Here is a 17,707-nt window from a genome sequence, read left to right as displayed (position 1 = left end):
TTTAAACAAATATATCTTCTGTTTTATACGTTGACTCCTTTACTTACCAGACTTCTTGCATAGCTGCATAGTATTTCATTGACTAGAAGCTGACAAAGTCAGTTTCTCAGAGATAAACATTTAATAGGGACTTAGGAACAGAAATGATGTCTTGGGTGGCTGCAAGACGGTGGATCCCTGCACTTACCCTCCAGAAAGTATGCTTTCTATAGAGGCTTTTTTGGTTAAACATGCAGCTGGTCACACCTTATACTTTCTTATGAAACTTATAAGCACCAGCTGGTGGGGAGGCTTGGTAGACATCTTTGTGTGGAATTATTTATGCTACCCAACACCTTGGGATGCGGGAGTCAAATATTGGTGGTCATGGTGGTTTTGCATCAAGATGGCATCACTCTTGCCGTGCAACAGGCGTGTTTTGTTAATCTCTAAGGTCTATCACAAAGTGGAAAAGCAAGGTGTAAAGTGAGGGGAGAGGTGAAGATTGTCTGTATATGGCTAGAATATTTTGTTGAAGGATCGAAAAAACTGGCAACGTGTTTGCTTCTGGGGAAGGAGGGACACTTTTATTGTACACTCTTAACTGTTTGAATTTTCACATGTTTGGCATCCACTTTGTCCATTTTAAAGTCATTAAGGAGAAAAGCTTATAAAAATGCTATCTTGTTACTTTAAATTTGTCTCTCCTTAATAGAAGTAATGTCAGCCGGGCACAGTGACTTATGCCTATAATCCCAGCACTTTGGGAGGCCGAGGTGGGTGGATCATGTGAGCTCAGGAGTTTGAGACCAGCCTGGCCAACATGGTAAAACCCTATCTCTACTAAAAATACAAAAAATAGCTGAGCATGGTGGTATGCCCCTGTATGCCAGCTACTCCTTAGGCTGAGCAGGAGAATTACTTGAACCCAGGAAGCGGAAGTTGCAGTGACCTGAGATTGTGCCACGGCACTCCAGCCTGGGTGATGGAGTGAGACTCCGTCTCAAAAAAAAAAAAAAAAAAATTAGAAGTAATGGCATTTCATTTATTCATATTTATGTGTTATTTGCATTTCCTTTTCTGTGAACCACCTGTTCTTGTCCTTTTCCAGTTTTCTTTCAGATTGTTACTCTTTATGGATATGTAAGAACTTTTAACGTAATTTTTTAAAGTAATCCTTTGCCCAACATGACCCAATTTAGAACACACATCTGCCCACTGTTTAAGCCATCTGGAAAAGGAGGGGCCAGTCTCCCTCCATCTGCTCTTCTACTAATTCACATCCTTCACTCTCAATAAGCACCTCCTTATCTTCAAGCACAGTCCTTCAGATGATAGGTTCAGTTCATTTCCTCTTTCTCTTCTGTGAAATCTTCTATGAAATCCTTTCTAGGACTTCAAGTCAGCCATTCATTGAGAATGTAAGAACTTACTATGAACTAGATGGAAGATACGAAAAATTGCTGCCCCTGAGTGTGTGGCAGACATATAGCCATAGCAGTATTGAAATGTGCCATCGGAGGTGAATGCAGAGTGCTGTGGGGACACAGAGGACACTGCTGCCAGTGTCTGCCAGGGAGCTGAGGAAGGTTGCATAGAGAGGGGAAATGCTAATTGAATAACTACGTTTATTAACTATCTCGTACAATAATATACTCTAGTTCCTTCTTAATGTGGATTATGCTGGGTCTTTTTTTCCTTTCTGTCTACTCTTATTGGTGACATTAACTAATTTTATGACTTCTTTTTTTTTTTCTTTTTTTTAGAGATAGAGTCTCACTCTGTCGCCCAGGCTGGAGTGCAAAGTGCAGTCTCAGCTCACTGCAACCTTCGCCTCCTGAGTTCAAACAATTCTCTTGCCTCAGCTCCTTGAGTAGCTGGGATTACAGGCATCTGCCACCACATCTGACTAATTTTTGTATTCTTAGTAGAGACGGGGTTTCACCATGTTGGCTGGTCTCCTGACCTCAGATGATCCACCCGCCTCGGCCTCCCAAAGTGCTGGGATTACAGGCATGAACCACCGCGACAGCTATGACTTTTAATATCTAAATGCTGGAGACCACTCGGAGCTCCAGATTCCTCCATCTGATTGCTTACTTGTCACCTCTGTTTGGATGAACATCCCTAATATGACATGTCCAAAGCAGAACTCTTGGGTTTTGCCCCCTTCACTTCATTTCCCCCAAGTCTTTCCCAGCTCAGTAAGTGATACCACTGTCTATCCAGTGGCTCAAGTCAGAAACCTGAGGATCATCTTTTCCTCTATCTCCTTTACCTCCTTCGTCAACTCATCCTTAAGTCCTATTGGTTATACTTAGAATTTCTATCCCAAATCCCTTCCTCTTCTTTCCACGTCCAGCGTCAGCACTCTAATCCAAGCCACTGTCTCATCTAGACTGTCACAATAGCCTCCTAACTGATCTTTCTGCTTTATTTACTCAACACTTATTTATGGAGTATCTTCTATTTTTTTTAGAACAGGAACCAAACATTAACCAATAGTCACCTAAAGAAATGTAAGATCTCATATTTGATAAGTATTCCAAAGGGCTGGAGTTGCAGTGAGAATCAATTATAGCACAGTTTGACTTAGTAAGGAGAGGGGGAAGGGCTTCCCCAAGAAGTACTACCTGAGCTGAGACTTTAAGGATGATGAAGAGAGAAAGACTGAGGGTTCTAGGCAAAGGGCACTGTTAAATCCTGTGGTGGGAGAAGAGCAGAGCTGGCAAAGAGGCTGAGAGGAGGCACTTATGGGTGGAGCAGAGAGCACGAGGGAGGGCTGGCGCTGGAGGAGATTAGAGAGTTGATCAAGGTGGCCCACCAGGGCCTGCCTTGTTAGTCACGTTAGTGCTTTTACCACAGAAGCAGTGGAGAGCCATTGAAGGTTTTTAATAAAGGACTGTGACTCTCCCTCTCCCCACACTCTTGTCCCTTTCCCAGCATTTTTCTTCTTAATTTTCTTTCCTCTGCTGAGAGAACCATTTCAGACCTTTGCCTCTTTCTTCAGATTTCCACCCATACCCCTGTTGCTCACTTTAAACTACGCTACTTCACACTTAATTGAAAAAATAGCAATAAGCATACAAGAAATACCTCATCTTCCCATTACCAAACTACCCCCTACCTCCATCTGTACCAGCAAGAGTGAAGGACGCATCCCTCCTCCTATCCTGGTGTCCTGGATCCCATCCCTCTCATCTGCTCTAAGACTTTATTGCTTTGGTCATCTCCTCTCTCCTTGTCTGCAGCTGCTCCATCTAGATCATTCCCACCAGCCTTGAAACATGCCCATGACCGTCTTTTAAAAACCTTCCCTCTACCCCATGTCTCCCTGCAGGTACCATCTCATTTCTTTGTTTCTCTTACAGCCAAACTTCTCAAAAGAGTTATTCATACTCATTGTCTTCACTTGAGCTCATTTCACTAAAAAGGCCAATCACTAGCCACATGTGGTTATTGAGCACTTGAATTGTGGCTAGTGTGCTGAGGCACTGAATTATTAATTGCATTGTAATTAACTTAAATTCAGTAGCCCCATGTGGCTAGTGGCTACCATATTGGATAGCACAGCTCTAAAGGATTCTAATTGCATAATTAATGAACTTTATCATATATGTAAATATACCAATATAAAACTTTGCACATAAGAGTTCATATTCTTTTCAAACACATAGGGCAGTTATGAAATTCTCCTGGATCCCTGAGGTAAAGATACTACACAGTCTGTCCCTCCTGACCGCCTTCACCATCTTCTTTTCATGCCACTGTCCCTCTCATTCTGAACTTAAGCCCACTGGCCTGCACGAGCCTGCCAGCATGGGCAAAGAAAGGAGTGAAGGCATTCATTTGCTTCGGATCATCAAGGAACAGTGAGAAACTCCATGTAGTTGAACATAAACGTTGATTCCTTTTACTGCCCGAGCTGCTAAGTCTTGAAACTGAAGCCTCTGTTGTATGCAGTTAGAGTATCCAAAGCTGGGTTCTCAGCCAGTAGATTAGGATCTGGTTGAAAGCTAGGATTCTTGATGCCTTGTCTGGTACATTTCCAAGCTGTTTTGCTCCACCATGCTCTTCCCTCTGTGTTTGGAAATTCCCAGCCGGAGCGGTGGAAGCCACCTCCCTGCTCCACTTGGGCACTTTATTGTCAGCACAGCTCATGGGCCCAAGATCCATTCCTTACCCCAGAGTTAGCTCAAGCCTGCCAGGAGTCAAAAAATAACTCCCAGCAAAGCCTGGGTCCTTGGCCTAAGGCCGACGTTGACCTAATGACCTCTCCAGGTCAAGTCCCTTGAGCTAATAGGAAGTAAATGAGGGAATGGAGTTGGGCACTTTAAAAATCAGACAGTGTGTGAAGTAACAGTGACTCGTGGGGAGAAAGGTAGTCCCTTCTCATTTCAGCTTAAGAAGAGAGTCCAAGTTGGTGCGAGCATTTCGTTAAGCCTTCCTCATACTTCATAATCTTCCTTTATAGTAAGGACAGGCTCAGAGCCTTTGCAGGTAACAGTATCTAGTCAGAACTTTATAACATGATTTTATCATATTCTGTTTTACAGCCACCTTCAATATGTGGCAAGTGATACTGGTTTTCCATTTACAGTAGTGAAAGAAAGTTTCCTATTTCAGTGTGTTTACATTTTTATCTCTTTTTTCATACCTAGTATTATGGATATTTACATTTTTAAAGAGTCTATTTATTTTAGAGATGGGGATCTTGCTGTCTTGCCCAGGCTGGAGTGCAGTGATATGGTCATAGCTCACTGCAGCCTTGACCTCCAGGGCTCAAGTGATCCTCTCACCCCAGCCTCCCAAGTACCTGAGACTATAGGCACACACCACCGTGCCCAGCTAAAATTTTTTTTTTTTTTTTTTTAAGAGACAGGGGTCTTGCTATGTTGCCTGGGGGATTACTATGTTGCCCAGGCTGGTCTTGAACTCCTGGCCTCAAGTGATCTCCCACCTTAGCTCCCCGAGTTGCTGGGATTACAGGTGTGAGCCACAGTGGCTGGCTCTAAGAAGTCAATTTAGAGAAAAATATTAAGTAATAGTCCAAGTAATACCTGGATCTGGCACAAATCATGTGGTGATTTATGAATGACCAAAACTAGGAAATGCTGCCTTAGAAACAGCTTCTGTTTGACGGGTCCATATGTTTGCAAGACTGGCCACATCTTCAGCAAAACTAACCCTTCCTTGGAACAACTGTCAGGGTCTGGCACTTGTCTTCATCCTCTGCTTCTCATCCCAAAGGTTCGTTTACCAAGCAAAAGTTGGGGGTCGCTGGTTCCCAGCCGTCTGCGCACACAGCAAGAAGCAAGGCAAGCAGGAAGCAGCAGATGCGGCTCTCCGTGTCTTGATTGGGGAGAACGAGAAGGCAGAACGCATGGGTTTCACAGAGGTAACCCCAGTGACAGGGGCCAGTCTCAGAAGAACTATGCTCCTCCTCTCAAGGTCCCCAGAAGCACAGCCAAAGACAGTTAAGACGTCTACTTTTGGTGTCTTTTTGTTTGCGGGTGGGGGGGGGGTCCTAACTCCTCTCTAAATGGAGGTGGCTCTTGCTGTCATGCGAGTTATTCCTAGGCTTTACTCTTAGCCTCAAGAGAGCACATAACTGGGACACTAGATGTAAGAAGGAAAAGATGACTCACACGACAAGTAGAGCTTGATCTCCCTGCCCACGGTGAATATGGTGGACACAGCCTCAGCTTTGTGGTGCTGACACAGCCTCCTTTCCCCACAGCTCCCTCTCACTGGCAGCACCTTCCATGACCAGATAGCCATGCTGAGCCACCGGTGCTTCAACACTCTGACTAACAGCTTCCAGCCCTCCTTGCTCGGCCGCAAGATTCTGGCCGCCATCATTATGAAAAAAGACTCTGAGGACATGGGTGTCGTCGTCAGCTTGGGAACAGGTGAGTGAGGCTCTGAGACATGCCGCCTCCCGTGGCGCCTGAAAGTGGGTCCCTCTCATCCTCCCCTGGAGTCCATGCATGCAAGTCCAAGACAGGGAGAAGAGACTTCATTTTAGCTGCAGTAAATTCAGAGTGAGGAATGAGTTCTTAGTTCTTAGAGGAGAGAATATGGGAGTCTAGGATCTGAGAAATTGAGGCTGTTTCTGCCTTGAAGCTTTCAGAACAAATAGCCTTCATCCTGTTTGCCATCGATTTCCTTCCATTATTCTATTTCTGTTTTAAACACCTTCCTAGGGAATCGCTGTGTGAAAGGAGATTCTCTCAGCCTAAAGGGAGAAACTGTCAATGACTGCCATGCAGAAATAATCTCCCGGAGAGGCTTCATCAGGTGAGTGAGATCAGAGCTGTGGCCTGGCTGCCCGGCTGTGGAGAGCTCCAGTTCCCTGCCCCACATGGCTCCGACACGGCCTCTGAATCCCCCTCAGACAGATGGGTCATGATGTGGTAGTGGCAGCCTTTGCTTTTCACCCGTCCATTTGAACCTGTCTGATGGAATCCATCCCCTCTGTGACCTGAGCTGCTTCCCACTACTCAGCCTGTTTTTAAATGCTGTCCTTTTTTTCGGCTAACTCTGCTGCTTCATGTTCTTTTCTAAAAACACAAAATGACCTTTTAGTCGTCAGGGCCTTGGGGATGAGGCAGCTTTCCATTTCCGTTTGAGGACCTACACAACCTTGATGCCCTGCCAGCTTTCTCCTCTAGCTCACCTTTTCTTTAATTTATGAAGGGAGAGACTTGGAAAGGAGCAACAGCTTCCCGTAGTCCTTGAATCAGTTTGCTCTGCCCTAGAATCCCTGTAGCCGCCATAGCGAGGAGCCCTCAGCAGAAATGAAGGAGACCCAAAAGGCTAAGTATGCTTTATGAAATGCTGGGGTCTCCCCTGGAGAATTTCCACCTAATAAACTGTGAAAGGTCTGCAACATTGAGGCTTTTCCTTACTTGCTCATTTGGAGGTCAGATTATAGAAGCAACTGCTTTTCCCAGAATTGAACCTGCCTTCCTAACCAGACTTTCTTTTTGTAGGTTTCTCTACAGTGAATTAATGAAATACAACCCCCAGACTGCGAAGGATAGTATATTTGAACCTGCTAAGGGAGGAGAAAAGCTCCAAATAAAAAAGACTGTGTCGTTCCATCTCTATATCAGGTCTGTACAGTTCCTGTTGCTGCCAGGGTGGGCCCTGCCAGGCTGTTAGAATTGGGTATCCGAATGCTCTCCTGGCCTGTAAATCGGACCTCATACAATAAGCCACACTCCACTGTGGGTTTGAGGTCCATATTCAGGTGTAGAATGACCCACGTGTACTGCTATCCACCTTGTCTCCCATGGTAGGCCTTAGAAAACATCCCTTGCTTCTGTCACATCTGACTGTTTTGGAGCCCCACGAAATTGCAGATTTCCCACAGGTGAATTTTAACAGCCACCCCTGTTTTTCAGCACTGCTCCATGTGGAGATGGCGCCCTCTTTGACAAGTCCTGCAGCGACCGTGCTATGGAAAGCACAGACTCCCGCCACTACCCTGTCTTCGAGAATCCCAAACAAGGAAAGCTCCGCACCAAGGTGGAGAATGGTGAGTGATATATGCCCCCGCCTCCTTTCCGCAAAAGGTTCTGCAAGGTCCCGGGACCCCAAGTCTCTGCAAGGCTGCTAGGGTTTTACCATTAGTCACTGGGCACAGAGGTGCTGTTTACAGGAAAGGGAAGACCTGGGTCAGGGAGCTGTGTGGTAAGAACAAGGTTCTATTTTGAATGTGTTAGTTTGGGACACCTGGGAGATCCCCAAGTCAAATAGGAGGTGGGGGTTCCCATGTGGAGCTCAGAGGAGGGAGCTTGGCTGGAAATAGAAATATGGGAGTCATCCCCCTATAGGGTCTTCACGGCCACGAGAATGCATAGGATCACCTCGAGAAAGGAGGGAGGAAATGAAGAGTGCAGCCCAACCAAGCCCTGCGGAGTTGACAGATGAGGGTGCCAAGTGCCAGGGTCCCCTCCTGTCTAGCTGGCAGTTGACTCTGCCTTGTCCACTGGCTCCTTCTCTCCTGTCCTCTCCTGTCTCCTTACCGTCTCTTCGCATCCACTCCGTTGCGTTCAGGCCACGTCAGCAGTCATCATGGTGGTCCTGAAACCCTGCTAAATACCCTAAAGTATAGACACAGTTACCATGGAGCCAGTGCTCCACTCCTAGGTATATGCTCCAGAGAGATGGAGATCCGTGTCCACATGGAAACTAATATGTGAATGTTCATGGCAGCATTACTCACAAGAGCCAAAAAAGTGGAAACAACCCAGACGTCCATCAGCTGATGGATTCATAAATAAAACATCAAATATATCCATAAATTGAATATTATTTTGGCCATAAAAAGAAGTGAAGTGCTGATACATTCTTACAATATGGATGCACTTGAAAACTTGATGCCAAATGAAAAAAGCCAGTCACAAAAGATCACATGTTGTATGATTCCATTTATATGAAATGTCCAGAATAGACAAATCCATAGAGACAGAAAGTAGATTAGTGGTTGTCAGGGCCAGGAGTGGGAGAGTTGGAGAGATGAGGAGTGACTGCACCAATGGGTAGAAGGTTTCTTTTTGGAGCGATGAAATGTTCTAAAATTGACTGTGGTGACAGTTGCAGAACTCTGAATATACTAAAAATGACTGAATTGTATGCTTTAAATGGGTGAACTGTATGGCATATGAACTGTATCTCAGTAAAGCGTTTTTTTTGTTTTGTTTTGCTTTTTTTAAACCCTATAGTGGTTTCCCACTGCACCGCATATACAAGCAACACCTGCTGTGATCACCCGGCCTCCTCTCATGCCACTTTCCCCATCCCTCGCATATGCTCTGTCCACACTGGCTCTCTGTCAGGCCCCCGAACAGCCAATCCGCTGGCTGCCTTGGGGCCTTTGCTTTTGTCCTGTGTGCCTGAAACACTCTTACTCCAGCTGTCCTCCTCCATGTCTGGGCTCCCCTGCTGCTGCTGTCCCAGGAGGTGTCCCCTGTGGTCCTCTGTCATAGCTCCCTCAGAGCCTTCAGAGCACTGTCAGCATTTGGAATTCTTCCGTATGTACTGGCTACTGGTTTAGTGTCTATTCTCTCCCCTTTCAATCTCCTCACCACCATAGATGTTTTAGGAGGACAAAGATCTTACTTGGTTTTGCTCACCGTTCCTTCCCAGCACCAAGCATAGCAGGGGCTGTGAAATATGTGAAGAATGAATGAATGTAGCCTGTGGCCCAAGCTTAAGGAGGATAGAAACCACGCCAGGGAGTGGTTTGGTCCATTGGCGCCTGTGGGTCTGACCCAAGTCTCTCACACAGGAGAAGGCACAATCCCTGTGGAATCCAGTGACATTGTGCCTACGTGGGATGGCATTCGGCTCGGGGAGAGACTCCGTACCATGTCCTGTAGTGACAAAATCCTACGCTGGAATGTGCTGGGCCTGCAAGGGGCACTGTTGACCCACTTCCTGCAGCCCATTTATCTGAAATCTGTCACATTGGGTAAGGGGCCTGCCTTGGGATCTGGAACTGGTCTGTCCTTCTTGTGCCCAGATCCCAAACTGCATGTTTTGTTGCCAGGTGTTTTGTCTCCCCTATCAAAGTGAGCATGAGTCTCCTCAGTAATTGATTGAGTGTCCAGTCTGCTGTGGTAGGAAGATCCTGGTAGCCCCAGTCAGAAGGTGCTTCCTAACAAGGCAACTGTTTCTCTTTCTTGACAACCGTATCTTGTACCTCCAAAATCCCCACATGCCTCTGCCTCTTAACAGCATTTGGTGCAAACACAGGTATATACATTTCTCTTTTTTGTACTCAGGTTACCTCTTCAGCCAAGGGCATCTGACCCGTGCTATTTGCTGTCGTGTGACAAGAGATGGGAGTGCATTTGAGGATGGACTACGACATCCCTTTATTGTCAACCACCCCAAGGTGCTATAATCCCCTTCTATTTTCCCTGACATTTTCCTCCTTTTCAAGCAGTCATGTAAACAGAGGAAAAATGTACACTGTGGGCAAGGGGAACATTGCTCACAGTGGTAACCCACATTGGAACATTGCCCCCAGGGGAACATTGCCCACAGTGGCCCACCACCAACATTGGTTGGTGTCCCAAGTACTTAAACTTTCTTCCTTTTGGATGCCAAGGGCTTTTCTTCTCTTAGTCTAGAATTAATCTGAATTGAGGTGGAGTTAGTATGTCTAGAGTGTGCTCAGTCTTAGCCAAACAGAACCCTAAGTACATAGGAAAGATCATGACCCCACACTTCCTCTCTCCTATGAGTCTTGAGTCCCTGCTTCAGAATCTTATTCCTGAAAGGTTTCCATCTTTCTCCCGTTGCTTCTGGGATTCCTAGGTTGGCAGAGTCAGCGTATATGATTCCAAAAGGCAATCCGGGAAGACCAAAGAGACAAGCGTCAACTGGTGTCTGGCTGATGGGTATGACCTGGAGATCCTGGACGGTACCAGAGGCACTGTGGATGGGTAAGGAGACAGGAGCGCGCAGTGAGGACCAAGCCTCTGCCCTGACTTGCAAGGGTGCATCATACCTCTGCAGTCTCAGGGCTTGAGAGCCGCCTCCCCTCCCACAGTGTCTCCACTGTGAGCTCCTCATCTTACAGGTCCCAGGTGAATAATGAGTGCTTTTGTTTCTCTAGGCCACGGAATGAATTGTCCCGGGTCTCCAAAAAGAACATTTTTCTTCTATTTAAGAAGCTCTGCTCCTTCCGTTACCGCAGGGATCTACTGAGACTGTCCTATGGTGAGGCCAAGAAAGCTGCCCGTGACTACGAGATGGCCAAGAACTACTTCAAAAAAGGCCTGAAGGATATGGGCTATGGGAACTGGATTAGCAAACCCCAGGAGGAAAAGAACTTTTATCTCTGCCCAGTATAGTATGCTCTAGTGACAGATGGATTAGGGTGTGTCATACTAGGATGAGAGAGAGGTAGGTCGTAGCATTCCTCATCACATGGTCAGGGGATTTTTTTTTCTTTTTAAGCCATAATTGGTGATACCGAAAACTTTGGGTTCCCATTTATCCTGCTTTCTTTGGGATTGCTAGGCAAGGTCTGGCCAGGCCCCCCTTTTTTCCCCCAGGTGAAGAGTCAGAAACCTAAGAAGTTCTTTTCTTTCTACCCAAAGCATACATAGTCACTGAGCACCGGCGGTCCATTTCCTCTTAAAAGTTTTGTTTTGATTTTTTTCCATTTCCTTTCCCTTTGTGTTTGCTACACTGACCTCTTGTGGTCTTGATTAGGTTTCGGTCAACTCTGGACCATGTCAGGGACTGATAATTTCATTTGTGGATTATGCAGACCCCTCTACTTCCCCTCTTTCCCTTCTGAGATTCTTTCCTTGTGATCAGAATTTCTCCTTTTCCCCCTCAGAGGGCAAAGAGGTGAACTTAAAGGATTTGGTGAAACATTTGTAAGGGTAGTAGTTGAAAACTGCAGTTACCAGTGCCACGGAAGTGTGATTGGAGCCTGCAGATAATGCCCAGCCATCCTCCCATCCTGCACTCCAGCCAGCCGCAGGGCGGGCAAGGCAAGGCAAGCTGCTTCCCTGGAAGTGTATCCCTTTCCCTGGCAGCAGGGAAGTCTAGAACCAGCCAGACTGGGTTAAGGGAGTTGCTCAAGCAATAACAGAGGTCTCACCTGGCAGATGACACAGAGCACTTCCCAGGGAGCATGGGCATGCCTTGGAATATTGCCAAGCTCCCAGCTGCCTCTTCTCCTAAAGCATTCCTAGGAATTTTCCCCGGCAATGCTGGGCGTACACCCTAGCCAACTGGTAGGAAAAAATCCAGGACAAATCCTAGAGGGTATAAAATCATCTCTGCTCAGATAATCATGACTTAGCAAGAATAAGGGCAAAAAATCCTGTTGGCTTACGTCACTGTTCCACCCAGCATAAAATCTCTCATGACAGTGACACCAAGGGAAGTTGACTAAGTCATATGTAAATTAGGAGTATTTTAAAGAATGCCATAGATGTTGATTCTTAACTGCTACAGGTGACCTATAATTGAGCAGATTTAAAATTCAGGCATACTTTTCCATTTATCCAAGTGCTTTCATTTTTCGAGATGGCTTCAGAAGTAGGCTCGTGGGCAGGGCGGAGACCTGATCTTTATAGGGTTGACATAGAAAGCAGTAGTTGTGGGTGAAAGGGCAGGTTGTCTTCAAACTCTGTGAGGTGGAATCCTTTGTCTACACCTCCATGAACATTGACTCGTGTGTTCAGAGCCTTTGTGGCCTCTATGTGGAGTCTAGCTCTCTGGCTTCTGTGCATTCTTTGAATAGTCGCTCGTAAAAATTGTCAATGCTTGAAACTATTTCCTTTACTCACGTTGAAGGGACTTTGTTGGCTTTTAGAGTGTTGGTCATGACTCCAAGAGCAGAGCGGGGAAGAGCCCAAGCATAGACTTGGTGCCGTGGTGATGGCTGCAGTCCAGTTTTGTGATTCTGCTTTTACGTGTCCCTCGATAACAGTCAGCTAGGCACACTCAGGAGGACTACTGAGGCTCTGTGACCTTCAGGACCTGAGCCTGCCTCTCACCTTTAGATGACAGACCTTCATCTGGGAACGTGCTGAGCCAGCACCCTCAGATGATTTCCCTCCAAACTGCTGACTAGGTCACCCTCTGTCTGGTAGAGACATTCACATCTTTGCTTTTATTCTATACTCTCTGTACTTTTGACCAAAAATTGACCAAAATAAGAAAATGCAAATTCTAAAAATAGACTAAGGATTCCTTTGCAGAACACCAAAGCATCCCAAGGAACTGGTAGGGAAATGGCGCCTGTCTCCTGGGGTGGAAGAGGCCTGCTCCCTGGCTCTGGGTCTGCTGGGTACACAGTAAATCAGTCTTGGCACCCACATCCAGGGCAGAGAGGTCTGTGGTTCTCAGCATCAGAAGGCAGCACAGCCCCTCTCCTCTTCAGGCTACAGGATTGTCACCTGCTGAGTCCTCGGGTTGTTTGGCCTCTCTGGTCCATCTTGGGCATTAGATTCTCCAGCAGAGCTCTGGCCAGCTGCCTCTTCTTATAACTGGGAACACAGGCTCTCACAAGATCAGAACCCCCACTCACCCCCGAGATCTTATCTAGCAAGCCTGTAGTATTCCGTTTCTGTTGTAGGAAGAGAGCGAGGCATCCTTGAATTCCACACATCTGCTGGAAATGAGCCGTGTCAGATCGCACACCCCCGCGCCCCCACGCCCCTCTGAGTCACACAGGACAGAGGAGGAGAGCTTCTGCTCACTGTTACCTTCACTTTCTTTGTCCAGTCTTTTGTTTTTAATAAGCAGTGCCCCTCCCTACTCTTCTTTTTAATGATTTTTGTAGTTGATTTGTCTGAACTGTGGCTACTGTGCATTCCTTGAATACTCACTTGTAAAAATTGTCAGTGCTTGAAGCTGTTTCCTTTACTCACATTGAAGGGACTTTGTTGGTTTTTTGGAGTCTTAGTTGTTACTCCAAGAGCAGAGTCAGGAAGACCCCAAGCATAGACTTGGGTACTGTGATGATGGCTGCAGTCCAGTTTTATGATTCCGCTTTTATGTGTCCCTTGATAACAGTGACTTAACAATATACATTCCTCATAAATAAAAAAAAAACAAGAATCTGAATTCTTAGAAAGTTTTAAGTCCTGGTTTCTTGGGGGAGGTGAAAATGGGAACAAAGGGACCTGTGGCCCTGGGGTTTCTGACTAACAGCACCAGTGGCATCTGACATGAACCTGTGGGGGACAGGGCTGTCCCTCAGCCTTTGGAAAGGAGCCGTTTCAAAGAACCTCCCTTTGTGGGTAAGTTTGCGTCTGGGTGGGGTGGGGTGGGGTTCATCAGGCACCTTTTGATTACTTCCCCAGCAGGGCCCTTCCCCAGCAGAGCCCACTATTGATTGATTTAGAGATGGAGTATCACTCTGTCGCCCAGGCTGGAGTGCAGTGGCGCGATCTCGGCTCACTGCAAGCTCCACCTCCTGGGTTCACGCCATTCTCCTGCCTCAGCCTCCCGAGTAGCTGGGACTACAAGCGCCCGCCACCACGCCCGGCTAACTTTTTTATATTTTTAATAGAGACGGGGTTTCACCGTGTTAGCCAGGATGGTCTCGATCTCCTGACCTCATGAGGTCCACCTCGGCTTCCCAAAGTGCTGGGATTACAGGCATGAGCCACCACACCCGGCCAGAGCCCACTATTAAATATCTTGTCCCACAGGACTTGAGACGCAAGATTTCAAGGCCCAGAGTAGGAAAACGTCCCTTGAGAGAGGATCACCTATTACGTACATAATTCCAGCTCTCCTTCAGGGGTGTTTCCTACCTCCTCCAAACCCCACTACTACCAGCTGTTTGACTTCCAGGAATGTGCATATTTGGAGTAAAGTTGCAGCCAGGACCAGGACAGGCTTGGCTATCGTTTTAGGAGACAGACCATTTTCTTTTTACATCATAGATGACATCCAAATTCTCCATCTTGAATTTCAGAGAGAATGTACCTTTTTTCACATTGTAATTTACATCAGAATTTCTAGAAGACTCATCCTGGACCCTTTAATAATATACCAGAGGATCTGGTATATTATTAAATATACCTAATATTTAATAATACCTCACTGGTACCTAACAGTGAGGCTAAGTCCCAATTAAACCTGCCTCATCCATTACACTGAAGGAACAACTGAAGCTAGAAGGGCCAGTGACATGTTGTTTGTGGGCATATTTCTTGAGGACCAGAACACCACAACACCACAGGTGTCATTCATCGTCTACTGAGATACATTGCTGGGTAAGCTGAACAGTTGGTTTTTTGTTTTGTTTGAGACAAAGTTTTGCTTTTGTTGCCCAAGGTGGAGTGCAATGGCACGATCTTGGCTCACTGCAACCTCTGCCTCCCAGGTTCAAGCGATTCTGCCTCAGCCTCCCGAGTAGCTGGGATTACAGGCATGCGCCGCCACCATGGCCAGCTAATGTTTTGTATACCATGTTGGCCAGGCCGGTCTCAAACTCCTGACCTCAAGTGATCCACCTGCCTCAGCCTCCCAAAGTGCTGGGATTACAGGCGTGAGCCACTGCACCTGGCCAACAGTCTTAAATGGAAAGACAGTGAAGGCTGTTGTCTCTGCCTGCTGTGATGTACCAGGAACCTTGAGTGCCTCTGTCCTCTCTGTTCTCAGCTCCGGTTCCACATGGACGGAAATGTAGTGCCAGGTCTTTTAAAAAGTGGACAGTTTCCTCATAGCCTGAGGCAAGTGCCCAGCCACTTTGTGTCCAGAGGGAACAACACTGTCCTCCCACAACGCTCCCTGAGTGGGCTGGGAAGTAGGGCTGCCCTGAGGGAGCGCAAGAGGGATTTTCTTCAGCTCATTTCTGTTGCTGTCCACCCTGCATTTCATTTAGGGGGCTCACAATTTAATACTGTTTCCAGGATGTAGGCCCAGATCTGCAGTCTGGCCTTACGCAAACTGCAGCCTTGACTTCCCAGAGCACAGGGCCTGTGAGAGGAATCCCCAGCCATCCCCGCCTCCAGGAGAGTGGTCCTCACCTCCACCCAGCCCTTTACAAAGGACTCCCAGGGGCCTTTTCTGGACTCTGCCTACTCCAGGCCCAGTCATTTGGCCATTTCTTTTCCATCTGAGTGGATTTGTAAAGCAACAAATCACAGTGATTCAGCAGACTGTCACCACTCACCTTTTCTTTGGATTCTTGTGATGTCTTTTAAGCTCTCACAAGTCCAGTTTCTCCAGCATTCTCCCTTTTTCCTGTATTCGCCAACGCTGGCCCCCGCGGGCTCTCTCCCAACCCGCAAACAGAGTGACAAGACAACTTCAGAAACAACTTCTTTACGAGAATCTTGAGTTCCTAATGAGTCTGACCTGAAGTGGGCTAGACCAGTGCAAATACTCCAGGAGTGCAGATGGGGGAGGCCAAGGGCAGTGTGGGGAAGATGGGGGCAGCGAGGGTGGCCGAGTGAGTGTCCTAATGATTCCTAGACCTACAGTCCCTTAGGAACTGCGTGGCTATCACACTGACCGCTGCCTGGACCTGTTGGGATGAATACTAAAAGGTGGCTGTTCACTGTCTAGTCAAGGCCGGTGAATGGGAGTCTGGCCAGCACTGGTCGGGCAGGGAGGGATGGTATGACACCTGCCTGACTCTGCCCGGAAACGGGGACAACTGGAACCGGGTCTACTCTGGCTTGGGGAGTGGTTCAGAGAAGGCCCTGAATGCCCCTTAATTTCCTCCCGAGGAGCTCTTCTGCCTGCCTCAGCGGCTATAGCAAGAGTGTGGACTTTGGGGTTCAGGCCCAGCACTACTCACTAGCTGTCACTTGGTCTCTCTGAGCCACGTTTCTGTTATGTAGGTGGAGGCCCCTTCTCATAGGATTGTCGTGAGGAAAAAAGACAACGCATGCTGAGGACCTGGCGCAGAGCAGACCCTTAGTAACGGGAGCTAATACTGAGATACAAACAGCTCCGGGCCCCTAAACCACCCAAAGAGGCCTCCCTGTTTCCTCTTCCGGTTTCAAGACCATTAGGGGGAAACGATCTTGCCCTTCCTCTGCCGTAGCCTTCCTCAGCAGAACACACCACCTGGGGGCTGCTGTGTCTTGTTTGCTTTTAAATTTTCAATAACTTGGTACCAGCTGTTCTAGTATTTCTATCTCCCTGCCAGGAAGCTGCCTTCCTCCCACCACAATGCCACCTGTCAAAAGCAGAGAGCCTGTGCATGCCTTCTTTTCAGACAAAAATAGTTCTCAGATCACCTGTGGCCTTGCCATCTCTGATGGAGATAATCTCAACCTGTTCCTCACTTCCCCCTCCCAAACCCTTGCTCCAGGTTTCCATCCAGTGTCTCTGCCGCCTCCAGATCTGGAACTTCTTCCAGTCCTTGCCCAGCATTAAGCTGGGCACCCGATTCTCTGCAGAGATAGCCCCACCACGGGAAGGAGGCATAGGGGCTTCCCTGACATCGAGAGAAGAGGACACACGACCCAAGGGTGGAAGAGACTGTGGTTCCCCAAAGCTTCCCCGTGCACTTGAGGGTTCACGCTCTCCCACCACATGGTAACACCTTGCCTGGGCACTGGAGCCTTCACCTCTGCCCTCACCTCTTCCTTACTGTGATGGTCCCCAAAGGGCTGCATACAGAGATGGAGGAAATGACACTGCCCAGGTAACCCTTTCATGTACACTGACCCCTTTCTTCCTTGCTGAAGACCTCAGCTAGCTCTGTCATCTTCATTTTGTAGATGCAGCACAGCTGGTTCTTATAAGAGGCCAAACAGCAGACAACCTCCAGGCCTGTTCTCTCGTGTTAACCGGGTCATGGAGAGGAGCTGGACAAGCTGCTCTCTGCCATCCCCTCTAGCACCATTTGGTGACTTAACTTGGACAACAGTCATATATGGGAAATATTAAAAGCAAGTACAGCCACAGCAGCAGCTGCTGGGGCCTCAGGGTAGCCCAGGCCCTGGGAGAGGCAAGAGGGAGGGCCTCAGGTCGGCATCCTGCCCTTCAGAGGGAGGCTCCTTTCCTGTTGCTGTTTCTGGTTCCAAGACGCCTTCCCCGGGACCATGAGTTCAAGGAAGGTTCAGGCATAATACAGGCAACTCCCAATCTGCTCTAGAAGAGGGGAAGTTTCCATAGTGCAGAGACACTGCCTGCTACTAAGAAAAGGTGTCCGTGAGCCCATCCTGACAGACAAGGAGATGCGCTGAGGCCTGTCTCCTGCAGCCACTGGCTTCCT

The 17,707-nt window shown here is 47.6% G+C and overlaps 1 protein-coding gene across 10 annotated transcripts in view; it reads left to right on the top strand.

Annotated features, from left to right (window-relative positions):
• Window positions 1-13,597, top strand: part of ADAR (adenosine deaminase RNA specific) — a 47,192-nt gene extending 33,595 nt beyond the window's left edge. For 5 of the 10 annotated variants that reach the window (XM_063624809.1, XM_063624808.1, XM_063624806.1 and 2 more), the window contains exons 7-15: window positions 5,230-5,377; window positions 5,720-5,891; window positions 6,186-6,279; window positions 6,975-7,097; window positions 7,389-7,522; window positions 9,278-9,460; window positions 9,774-9,886; window positions 10,312-10,439; window positions 10,613-13,597. In XM_063624809.1, the coding sequence (XP_063480879.1) occupies window positions 5,230-5,377; window positions 5,720-5,891; window positions 6,186-6,279; window positions 6,975-7,097; window positions 7,389-7,522; window positions 9,278-9,460; window positions 9,774-9,886; window positions 10,312-10,439; window positions 10,613-10,850 (1,333 nt within the window). In that variant the 3' untranslated portion in view covers window positions 10,851-13,597. Of the gene's footprint in view, window positions 1-5,229; window positions 5,456-5,719; window positions 5,892-6,185; window positions 6,280-6,974; window positions 7,098-7,388; window positions 7,523-9,277; window positions 9,461-9,773; window positions 9,887-10,311; window positions 10,440-10,612 lie in introns of all 10 variants that reach the window. The other 5 variants (XM_063624807.1, XM_063624804.1, XM_063624805.1 and 2 more) reach the window with 1 other exon arrangement.
• The last annotated feature ends 4,110 nt before the right edge of the window (window positions 13,598-17,707 follow it).

Source organism: Symphalangus syndactylus, chromosome 12 (genome assembly GCF_028878055.3).
Source record: "Symphalangus syndactylus isolate Jambi chromosome 12, NHGRI_mSymSyn1-v2.1_pri, whole genome shotgun sequence".
Classification (NCBI taxonomy): Eukaryota; Metazoa; Chordata; class Mammalia; order Primates; family Hylobatidae; genus Symphalangus; species Symphalangus syndactylus.
The sequence above is the reverse complement of the archived record's forward strand: the minus strand, read 5'-3'. Positions and strand labels throughout refer to the sequence as shown.